Source organism: Protopterus annectens, chromosome 9.part0 (assembly GCF_019279795.1).
Source record: "Protopterus annectens isolate FY-2018-M chromosome 9.part0, PAN1.0, whole genome shotgun sequence".
Classification (NCBI taxonomy): domain Eukaryota; kingdom Metazoa; phylum Chordata; order Ceratodontiformes; family Protopteridae; genus Protopterus; species Protopterus annectens.
The window spans coordinates 69,005,374-69,017,983 of record NC_056743.1 but is presented as its reverse complement, the minus strand read 5'-3'; the positions used below and the strand labels follow the sequence as shown (position 1 = coordinate 69,017,983).

General features: G+C 39.4%; 1 protein-coding gene across 1 annotated transcript in view; it reads right to left on the bottom strand.

Moving 5' to 3' along the window:
* Positions 1 to 12,610, bottom strand: part of PRDM11 (PR/SET domain 11) — a 598,061-nt gene that overhangs the window by 466,024 nt on the left and 119,427 nt on the right. The window contains exon 4 of the mRNA XM_044082559.1: positions 9,553 to 9,647. Coding sequence (XP_043938494.1) covers positions 9,553 to 9,647 — 95 coding nt within the window. The remainder of the gene's footprint in view (positions 1 to 9,552; positions 9,648 to 12,610) is intronic.

Genomic DNA, 12,610 nt, shown 5'->3' with positions numbered 1-12,610 from the left:
CTGCATGCAAAGAGAGAATCTTTCCCATTTGCCAGCATAGGACTTTCTAGTGCTAGGCCTTCTAGCCTCACGACGTACGTCAATCACCTGCTGGGAAAGGGAAGAAGAAGTAGATTGATTCATACAATGAGCCATGCTGCCAAATGGAGAGTCTGAAGATGAGGATGCAGAATTTTCCCCCCTTCCTGTACCTAAAGATCTGATTTCAGAGGAAGATGCCACGAAGGAAATTGGGAGAGACTGCGAAGCAGAGGATACCAATACTGCATGGGCCAGTCTGGAGCTATGAGAATAGTATTTGGTCTTTCGTCCCTGATCGTCAACAATACTCTGGGAAGAAGAGGAAGAGGAGGGAAGGCATAAACTGAAAGATTTGACCAAGGGAAAGACAGAGCATCCACTTTCCAGGTTTTGCTGTGATGCTGTCTGGTGCAAAAATGTGGCAGAGGGTGGTTGTCCAGGGAGGAGAAAATATCCACCTAAAGAGTGCCCCAACACTGAATGATGCTGTAAAAGACTGTTCTGTTCAGCTGCCACTCGTGAGGATCCAGGGTTTGTTTGCTGAACTAGTCCGCCAAAACACTGAATATCCCTGGAAGAAACTGAGCTAGAAGATGTAGGCCCAATGATGCTGCTGTGGACAATAGAATCATGCTCTGTCTGCACAAGGGGTAAGAATAAGTCCCTCCCTGTTTGTTGATGTACCACATGACTGTGTTGTTGTCTGTCCTGACCAGCAGAGTTCCAGGCGAAATAAGATGCCTGAAAGCCAGTAAGGCCTGGTGAACTGCAATGAATTCCTTCAGGTTTATGTGCAAGTGCATCTGCTAGGCATTCCAATGTCCCTGTATGCATCTGTCATCCAGGTGAGCTCCCCATGCGTAGTCCGATGAGTCTGTGGTCAGAACTTGAATTGCAGGAGGTGGACGGAAAGGCATGCCCTTGTTTTGCAAACAGACTGTCGCCCACCATAGAAACTCTCTCTGCAGACAAGGAAGCAGAGGAATAATCACATCCAGGTCCTGTGTGTGTTGACACCAAAGGTTCTTGAGATACCATTGCAATTTCCTCATATGCAGCTTTGCATATGGAATCGAGAATACAAGAGGCCATGAATCCCAGAGCTTGTAGGAATTTCCTTGCAGGAAGCTGGGACAGGCTTGCAAAGTCCTTGAAGTAAACTGAAAAAGAGTTGTCTGCTTCTCCTGGGTGAGATATATCATCTGGGTGGCTGTGTTCAGACTCGCTCCCAGGAATGTTATCTCCTTGGATGGTACCATTTTTGACTTTTGCTTGTTGAGAGTGTAACCCAGGGGAAGAGAGAAGTCTCTTTACAAATTTCAAATCCTTTAACAGCTGTTCCCGAGACTTTGCTTGAATCAGACAGTCGTCCAAGTAAGGATAAATCTGAATTTTCTTCTGCCTGCAAAAGGCAATGACTGGAGCCATGCACTTTGTAAAAACACTGGGAGCAGTAGATAAGCCAAAGGGCAGCGCAGAGAATTGATAATGTTGCTTGCCCACTCTGAAGCGAAGGAACTGCCTGCCGCTTTCCCTGATAGGGATGTGCAGATAAGCTTCTTTGAGATCCAAAGTTACCAGCCAAGAGTCCTTGTCCAACATCGGTAGCAACTGATAAAGAGTGAGCAATTTGAACTTTGGAATCACCAAGAAAGAGTTCTGAATGAATTGATCTAGGATAGGCCGCCAGATGCCTTATTTTTTTGGCACCAAGAAAAGTCTGCAATAGAAGCCTTGGCCTACCTGCTGAGCAGGAACTGACTCTATTGCCCCCAGATGCAACAGAGACCAAATTTGCTTTTCTACTTCTGCTATTTGATTTGAAGGAGTGTCTGGGAATCCTCTGTGCACAGGAAATGTGTAGAAAGAAAACTTGTGTCCTAGGGATACAGTTCTGAGTACCCATTTGTCATCCGTGATGGTGGCTCAGACCTTTGCAAAAATGGCCAACCTTACCCCTAAACAAAACTCTGAGCAAGCAGGAACAAGCAGAAGTTGGACAAAGTCATTGAGAATGCTTGGACTGAGATGCAGGCTTAGAACTTCCCAACTTAGAAGTGGAATCATGCCATTGTTTGGTCCTTTGAGCGGTAGTCCCATGACCCCTTGCAAATTTATAACCTCTGGTCCTAGAACGGTTCTGTCTGCTTGCATCAGGAAACATCCAACTCTTAGAAGGGTAGTTCCTGCAAAAGCGAGGAGGTTGAACTTGCAGAAAGTCTTTAACTGTTTGCATGGACTTGGCCTTATCATCCATCTTCTTGAGCACCTCCACCGCTTTACTGCCAAAAAGACTGTCCTTGTGTAAAGGTACATCTAAAAGCTTGCCCGTGACAGGCTCTGGAAGGGGCTGTTCCCTGAGCCAAGCATGCCTCCTGATAACAGATCCAGTAGCTGCAGCCCTGCAGGAAGCTTCAAGAACATCAAAACCACAGTGCAATGAATGCTTGTTAACAAGACTGACAGAATTCAATAAATCCTGCATATCTTTATTCTCTGCCAAGAGAGGCACACTGGAAATATTTGACTTAACCTCCAAGGTATGCTGCTGATACTTGAGCATAAGAAAAAGGCAATTGGTAGACCTAACAGCAAGAGTGGCAGAGGTATAAATCTTTTTTCCCCACCTGTCTAGATTCCTACATTCTCTATCAGAAGGAACAGGATTTCTGGTAACAGTAGCCTTAACCCCTTTAGGTCCTTGAGAAATAACCTCTGGGCAGCCAGAGGACTACGATAAAGAAACAAATGAGAATCAGGAACTCTGGAGTACCTCTCAAGTTTCCTGGGAGCAGGAGGAACAGAATTTGGAGTCGAGGAATTTTCCAGAAAAACATCATCCACCACCTCCAACACAGGGGGAATAGCCAGAGGCTTGTTCTGAGGTAAATTAAAAAATTCTCTAATCCTTTTCTAAGACTGAGGGCAGTCTTGACTTTCCCCATTTAAAATGCTCCCTAAGAGTATTCAAAGTATCACCAAAAGAGGGGAAGCAGAAGGAATGGATTCCTCTGCATCAGGTTCCTCAAAAAGAGAAAAAAACCTGAGAAAATTCCTCTTCATCAGCAGAAATGCTGGAAGTCTCAGTACCTGAAAAAGATAAAGCTTTTGGAGAGAAAACCCTGCATCTTTTGAAGGGAGGAGGCTGTGAGCCCCTAATAAGAGTCAAAAGATCATTACACATTTTAACCATCTGAGAAGGAGGGGAACGAGAAGCAGCTGGAGCCTGTTTCTTCACAGGCTTGTGACTAGAGGATTTACCTGAAAGTCGGAATGACTCAGGGGGCTTGGCTACTGAGGAGGTCGTCGATATGTGCCTGCTGTCAGAACAAAAAATGGAGGCCTCGGAAGCTGGAGCCTGCTTAAGATCAGGCTGACAAAATGGAAGCCGGAGGCATGGAGGACTCTGAAACAGTCTCACCAGAAGCCTGCAGAGGTAAATCTGCGGACTGCAGGGGCTGCAAAAGCACCTCACTGACTACCGCCGGACTGACGACCAACTTAACGTCGTCGGTAGATTTGACCCTCTGAAGCCTGTTTCAGTCTGTCCTTACACTTCTTAAGAACATCCAAAGCCTGAAGACCAGCAGACGCCATACCGACGAACTTAGGCCAAACTCCAAAGTGCTTACCTAAACACTTAATCCGACGATGAACAGTACGAGGATTAAATGAAGCACAGAGATCACAGTTAGGAATGTCGTGGTCAAGACCTAAAAAAATAATGCAGTAAGAATGAAAACTTCTACGGGGAATCTGCTTTCCACAGGCAAGACAATTATTAACTTTTTCTGACATTCGTTAAGGCAAGAAAAAGAGGATCCCCAACAGGGTACTTGGCTGTAGATGACTTCAACTTTTGTAGTCGGAAGTCAAAAAGGTAAACGGCCAACCGGCACTTGCGCAAAAAAGCTTCTGCTTTGGGCTCTCTGGCAAAGAAGACTGAGGAAGTGATGTCAGCTGCCTCCTTTTGTATCAAGGATACTGACTTCCTATACAAGCAACAGCAGCCAACGTCATATCCCCTTACCTTTGGATCAAGGGCTACTGGGGGCTGGATAACCCATTTGTTAGGACTGCAACAGTGAAACAGGGTGAACATCAGAAGCTGTCATTAAAACAGGAATAATTAGCAGAGCATATAGAATATTGCATGATAACTATAAAAATCAGTCAAAGGAGTTTAGAAAGGATTGGGAAGAGAGACTGGATAAGTAATTCACAAAGAAACAATGAGAGGTATATGTACGTCTCCCAAATATGCAACAAAATCTAAAAGATTTAGGATTTTTGCTTGGAAATGTTTACATAGCTATTTTTATACCCCAAGTAGACTCCAGAGAATTTTTCCCTCAGGTAGACAGCAAATGCTGGAGGTGTAACAGGGAAGAAAGAAGTACTTGGGAACATATTTTCTGGGGGTGCAGTGGGTTGGCAGACTTTAAGGATTCCCTGTGGGATGCACTGTCTGTAATGTGGGGTGAGCGGATTGGTGTGATGAGGGAGAAGATTTTTCTGAATTATGATACAGAATTGGAATTGCCTACACATGGTACTGCCTTACTGTGTCTAATTATGGTGGCTGACAAAAAAAGCAATTACTAGAAAATGGAAATCAGAATCTAAGCCAACTATATTAGAAATGGTGAATATAGTAAAAGAGATGAAACAACTGGAATTGAGATCTTTAGAAAAGGGTAGGAGCAAACTATATAGGAAAAAATGGGAATTGCAGGAACAATGAGGTTTAAAAGAAGGCAGGACTTAAATGAGCTATGTAATGTTTGACTGAAAATGATTGGGTAGATTATAAGTGATGTATAATGTCTGCAACTGGGAGTGAGTCAGTATGGTTTTTGATGTAAAATCCTTGCAACTATGACTGAAAATGATTGGGTAGATTATAAGTGATGTATAATGTCTGCAACTGGGAGTGTGTCAGTATGGTTTTTGATGTAAAATCCTTGCAACTAGGATTGTGTTGTTGTGGTTTGTTTTCATTTATATAAATGCATGATTGCTTATGTCATAAGTGATGGCTTAATAAAGATGTTTCTGGTTTAAAAAAAGGGGTCAGGAACTGATTAATTTATGAATGTTGCTTAAGTTATATGATGTATAGCAATACATGCGAAGTATAATGTGTGTTGATGTTAATTTGTTAATAATTTGATTACTTTTGTATAAATGTAAAATTGCCTACGTCACAAGTGATAATACAATAAAAGTGTGTTTAAAAATATATTTCTACACAGGAAAAAAATACCAGTGACTGGTACAGAACTCCATTCAGAATTCTGCACTATTTTTCCTCACTAAAAAATAATAATATTAAACACAACAACCCCCTTTTCAATAGTACCACTTCAACTGTCAATAACTGGTAAAAGACATATTTGCTACCTTAAAAATGGAACACTTTTTGTTAGAAACAGCATTTGCAACTTCACTTGGAAAATTTATGATGGAGCTGAAGGGTTGGGTATAACTGCATTAAATGAATACTACCACATTTGTGGAAAAAAGCATATCCCTGGTTACCAACAGTCTGGTCAGGTTGTTGCTATATACTTCGTGTTACTCCAAGCTATAGGACATAACAGCTATTTTACCTGATTGAAAGATTCATAATGTCTGTTGGAACAGAGATACAAAAAAAAAATTCCAAGCCCAGTAGGGAAAACAGATGCTTCTTGGGTGTATCACTCTGTTAAAAAAAGACTTCTTTTAGAGGACTAGCTGGCATGAATCTTGCTGATGGTGTTTTTAGAAGACTAGCTGGCATAGATCTTGGTGATGGTGTTATTTCTGGAACAGGAACATGGGGCAGTAAAGTCTATCTGGGAACTGCACAGATTATCCAAGGTTTCGGAACTATCAAGCAATGCTACTTTGGAATCAATACATCTGATCACTCTTGCGGTGACCACCATACGCTGTGTGTAGCCACAGAACAGAATGGTACTCAACTCTGCCCTTGCTTCTGAGGGGGTACATGCACGTTCATGAAGACAGAGTGCTGCTCATTTATTCCTGATGAAACTTTTGCCATTTTTAATCACCTAGAGATTATTTAGAAAGTTGCTGAACTGTCTCATGCTAAAGAAGCCACCAGTTCTCAGTCAGGAGGTTAACCAATCCTTTTTTCTGGATGGGGAAGAGATATTCTGAAATTCTTTATGCTAATTGCCATTACAATTTCATTATTAATATTTATTTTGTTCATGTGAATGGCTTTGATTCCTAAACTTCTGGAATCTAGAAAAAGCATTAAATTAAAAAGCACTCAAATGAATAAAGCTGAATCATTGTCAATGACTACATTAGTTAGAAGTTATAGTGCAGAGCATACTGAAAATGAAGTGTTGCAAGATTTTAGTAAATTTTACAAAACTTTGTTTCAGGGGAAATATGTGAGTGAAAATTATTCAAGCTGTTTTTTTTTACTCCATCAAAACACAGACATGTTTTAATTGCTAATAAGACTATAGTTGTGAAACAAACGCATAGCCATTGTGCATGCCAGGGACAGAAGGAAACGGTATGTGAAGAATATCTAATAGCAAGGTAAAGGGTGTCTACCCATTTGAAGACCTCTGGCCATTGCCCATTCATAAAAAAATACATGACTTGAGTGATTCTTCACAGCATCAAATGGGGGAATGTGAAACGAGAAGCGTAAAATGAAGGAAAAATGTTAGTGTTTGCATTTTAATATACATTTTCATTTCAAGATGGATCCCCGGTTGTCTTTGTCTACTTTTGATGACTTATTTCCTGCCAACAAGTGTAGAAAGCTCTTTTCTGAAATTCAGAACTTGTAATATTGAGTGATGACAGACAGAAAAAAAAAAGAGGAGAAAATCTTAAACATTGACCTTTTCTTTTAAACTTTTTTACAGGGGAGCAAGCTCCTCTGACCCCCAGAACTTATACATACCAACTCCAAGACCACCATACTTTGGTGAAAAGGGAATATTCTGGGAAATGGCCATCTTAGACTTGACATTTTTAGCCATTCAGTCTGTATGTTTCAGACCTTGCTCTAGCAGTTCCCAACATTTCAAAGTATTACTGAACACAGGCAACCCAGGTTCAGTTAGTAGCCCAAGCATATGACAGACTGTCAGGAAGGAATGAGTGTTACCATCCCTTTTGGGTAGATGGTTTAATGGACATTTCCTGCAACGATCCCTGGTAAAAGCTGGGGACATCACAACAGGAGACAAGAGTCAAAGGAACAAATAGGGTGGGGATAAAACTGAGCCTCTATGGCAGCAGAATGATCTGCCCCATGTCCCCGCTGCACAACTACTCCGTGGATGTGACATAAGGGACCAAAGGGAGGGGAAGGTCATAAAACAGAACTGTCTTCCCCGCAGGTGGATGTGAATGGCCAGATCCCCTGTATGCCCTCAAATTCTGCATTGGCTCCAGCCCTACTGAAGACAGTGCAGGAGTTAAGAAGGTGACTGACAGACCCAGCAATGGACATGGAGCACTGGGTAAGGAGCAGTAGGATGATGTAGGAAGGGGAAAAATCCTCCAAAAAAGTCAAGTACCTGTGATATAAGGCTGCTCATGAACCCTCAGCCTTGGAGTGTCTCAAGGATTACCTACTCTTCAGTGGCACTTTATTGGGCTTCAGTGAAGATTCAGTCAAAAACTTTTCAGATACAAAGAAAAATGATTACAACTGAATAAGCAGAACTTTCCTGAGGTGTTGGTTTTCAGCTTCTGAAAAAGGATAGAGTATTTGCTCCTGAGGTACCATCCCTTAGGTCTGATGACCAAATCACTTCAGTATCACTCGAAGAAACAAATGTCTCCTATTTTCTACTTTAAAATGATGGTAAAGGATATAGTTTTACCATTCTTACAATTTTATTTTAAATTGTGACAGCTATCGAATTAAGACCAATTTTTTATAACAGCTCTGTAATAAAACCCTAGTTTTCTAACTTAGTTTTTAGGACATTCTGGTGGTTTTAAATATCTGTGATGCAAGCACAGTAAAACAAAAACTGTACAACTTTAAGTAATACTTGTACTCCCACCCCTCCAAAAAAATCGTTTTAAGATCATCTATAGCAGTTTGTTAATATTCAGCTGCTTAAAGAGACAGAAACTACAAATGTCCTATCAATAAGGCTCATGTGACACTCGCCAGCAGCCCAAGCATCACTCAAGTCTTCCATGGTAGTGAGCAAGTAGTTAAACAGATTTTGTTTTCCTAGTAGCATTTGCAAAATGCTGTATAACTAATGGCTTTTTTCAATTCTCTCATCTCCTCTGTTTCTTCATCCCAGTCTTCTTCTTCACCCACTCAGCTTTAATTCCTGCATCCCATCTTCTATAATAGCCATCCCATCACTCATGACATTATACCAAAGTTATCTTCCTCATCAACTATCTCTGACTCTTTCATATACTCTTCCTCCTGTTGTTTTTTTTTCATATTTATCACAACCTGGGGCTTGCATGCACATAATGAGCTCAGAATATAAATACAGAATATCTAAATTACATGCAAGACACAAAAACGGAACATTACTACTTGATTTGGATGGCTGTGTTCATTTAAAAGATTAAGGTTACCATTTTGAAAATGCTACATATTTAAGCTACTCCTAAGCTCAATTCAGAAACATATAGGCTGATGCCATATGACAACTCTGCTTGCTTATTATTCATAAGGTCTTAAGCATTCAGCTTCTACTCTTGCATTTCTTCATACATCTCAACTGTGAATATGCTATGCCCAAAATCAACTTCCCCAGACAATAAAACCAAGCAAATAAAGTAATGCATACAATAAAATCTTCTTCAAACTTTTGCATAGTCTCCTCAATCATTTGGTAAAAACTGAAAAGCCAGTAAATTCCTTACAGAATGGAAGCCAGATTTTATTAATAAATTTAGTTAAGATTAAAGTTTCAACCCGCTATCCACAACATAAATACATAGGTAAACAAACAAAAAAAAATGTTCGCAGTAGCAACAGTGGAAAATGCTCTCCAAACGTTTTCCAAATGTTTCACAACAAAAGCCTGCAAATGTGTATAAACTTAAATCAGAAGGGAGTAGACGAAAAAACAAGATTGTTCTGAACCACAAGAATAACCCATGAAAACTGGAAGGAATTCAGGAGTACGAGGGCTTCTCCTGCTTTTTAATTTTGCCAAGTTGTAGGACAATCAGCGTACTGATATGATATCCAGGGGAGGGGGGGGTGGCCTTTTAATGCAAACGCCCAGACAACATGCTATCAGACAGCCACTGGATAGCTAGCTTATGCATGTGTTACTTGCAATTTAAGACTTGCACCAAAAATATTCACTGAGATGTATGGCTGTCTAAAACTGCAAACTGTGGTACTACTTTTTGGCTGGTAACCTACTTATCAAAACGACAATGTACAGTATAAGCTATTAAAGTGCCAATTTAACTAAATCGCATAATCCAGAATACAAGTTACTAAACTGTATTGCTTTGCATTAAGATGCCTATTAAAAAAAGATTAAGTCTTACACCAGAAGTCAACATGATGGTAAGTATTTACGACGAGGGTCTCCTTTAGTCTCTTTGGTTCTACTTCATTTGGATGAGGCTCTTTAGGTCCGCAGCTGAAAGTAAAGAGAAAAAAAAAATAAAAATGGATGTTTCTGTTCTACAACTTACTTCAGTTTTGGTAAATGCGCTGTTACATTACAATTTAAATTTAAACGGGCACAGTTGTCTTTCACTGAAAATAGGCCACAGCAGCCCGCAAACAATAAATAAAATAAACAATTCCACTGTCTTATCCACATATACACAAGCAGTGGGCACTCCATAACTTAGAAAATCCTAAAACACACCCATCACTGCCAACATTCTGAAAAAAAATCTGAAAATATAACCAATGTCTTTAATCACAGCAGTGTTGCTCATTGGAGGGAACAGAAATCTCAAAATAATACCTCTGTAAATCAGACCAATGTGTCAAGTATATTATTTCTGCCCATCTGTCTAATTATTTATTTCAGAGGATGGGGGAAGCATGTAATAGCTGTTCTACAGATCTTGCTTGCCAAAAATTAAAAAGTAATTTAAAATGCTGGGAAAGATACAACAATATACCGGCGTGCACATGTGTGTGTGTCTGTGCACATGTGAATGCGTGCAGGCCTATAGGTACTTACGACAAACATGTTATCTATTTAGTAGGATCAGGTAACAGTCAGAATGTATAGTCCATGTACTCATTTGGCATGAAGATGTGTTGCTACACAACATGCACTTCAAATTCAGTATAAGGAAACAGCTACACCACAGGTAATTTAGAATCACTATGCTTCATCTGTTGCACACCCACTATATTGAATAGCTCTGGAATTGTTGAAAAAAATTATTGCAAGAAGTCCAGTCAGAGATGAAACTACTGTGAATAAAATGCTAAACCTTTTGTATTGGTACTGCATTTTACTCATGGATAGAGATTGATTTGATCAAGGGGAATTTGCTCAAGTGAAAAATTCACACCTACTTAAAAAAATGTTTTCCCACTGTTTACTGACTAAAGTGCTTGCTAAAATTCATTCTATATTAAAACCTTTAGCAGGGTATACCTTGCATTAGGCTTACCTAACAGTTTTTTTCTTTCCAATTTCCTATTCATTTTGATGGCAGTGATAGGTTTGCCCACACCATTATCAAAAGAGATCGTTCACCTTCCCGGGAGAATCTAGTATAATTATTTTCTTCTTTGAGGCAGCAGGTTACTATTGGTGACACTCCCAGTTGTATATTTGACTTTTATGAAAGTACCCAGTAAACAGATATTTACCTCTTAATGAAAAAATCAGGCAAAAACTGTGTTATTGAAAGACAAATGCTCCAAATCAGGGAAATCCGTAAAATATGATTTAGCTCAATTTGTTAATAGATTAAAACGTTTGGCCTTAAATAGTATTATATGAAGAACAAGAAGTCTCATCCACGTTTGATGTTATTCAGTCTGTAACGATTACTGTTTTGTTACAAAAATTACAGTTTTAAGAGAAACTATGAAACATAAACAGAAATATCCATTAATACTGAGGACAGATAAGTGATATTTATTTTTAGTAAATGGGGGTTGTCATAATGGTTAAGGTGTTTCCCTTACAGATACAAAGAGCAGGGTTTCATTCTTGTCTTTGGAAAATATGGCTAAGCCTAAACATGCTCCTTGGGGTTGTTAGCCTAGTAATTACTTATACATCTACAAACCTATAAGCTTGCCTGCAGCTTTTCTTGAGGTAAATACAATTTTACTATGTAGTAACACAATCCTTGCCACTCAGCAATAATGAAACACTTCTAAACTCAGACATCTGAAAAGTCTGCAATCTGTTGTACTACATGTAATTGCAAGATGCAAACCTACAATGATCTACTCAAGATCTTCCTTGCACTGGAGAGCACTTCATTCATGTACATTTAGACTCTTTGTGAATGACCATAAACTTGTCTCATAAATTCTTAATGGTGTAAACTCAGCAGTAATCAGAATAATCATTATTTAAATTCGCTAAATTTAAGGTTCATAACGGGGTTTAAACTGCATAGTAGAAGTTTTGTTAGAAGTACTACAAGAAATATAAGGGGTTCCTTTTCTCTGCCCCAAAGTGTCCAATTTCCACTTGAGAGCATAATTCTGTCACTTTGAAATACCAGATATTTAATAAGGTCATAAGCAAACTGTCAGTGCAGTTAGTTAAGACAGTTATTAAAATTCTATTGTAGTCTCCCCCTACCAGAATTACACTGAAGTCTGGAAAACAACCATGCAGATGAATCAGATGGCCCATTTTTAAACACTGATCTATGCCTGGTACCTAATGTAAAACATCAAGCTAGTATTTTAATAGCTTCCAGAAGGTGTAAAGACAAGTAAGAGGCTGTGTTGCTTGTCAAAATTAGTTAAAGCTCGCTATATACACTATTATGAGCTGTCAGGCTTATGCACACTAACTTTTTCCTCACACTCTGCAGTTGTGAATCACAATGAAAGCTAAGAAACAAAAAAATTGACAGTGAAGTAGAACTCATGGCACCTTTGCTTATACCTGAGACGAGCAGGAGTAACTTAAAACTTCTTAAGATTAATTATTTTGCCTTGATTAAAACAATTAGATTGGATTCACAAGCACTGTCAGGTTTTAAAAAGGAAGCCTTGTTTGCTAGACGTAGATTATGTGCTTGATTCATGAATGCCTACACTAACGTACACAATCTGTATTCAAGAATATTCCTGCCACGTTTTTGTGCTATTTACTCAGAAAGATTAGACCAAGTGTACATGTAGTCGTCTACAAACTGTGGTAATCTTTATCAATTCCCCCTCAATATTTAAGGTGGCAAGAAATTCAGTGGGAAAACTAAAATTAGGAGGAAGGAGGTGGGAGTTAATGCTTGTGTTGTCTTTTCAGTCCGAATGGTGTACACTTAGTGTAGGTGTTCATGAATCTGGCCCTACATTGCTTTAACAAGGAGTGTCAAATTCCTTACACATTTTGCTGTCAAATAAAATGGAAAACTACAATGCCTTCACAAGAGCTGCATG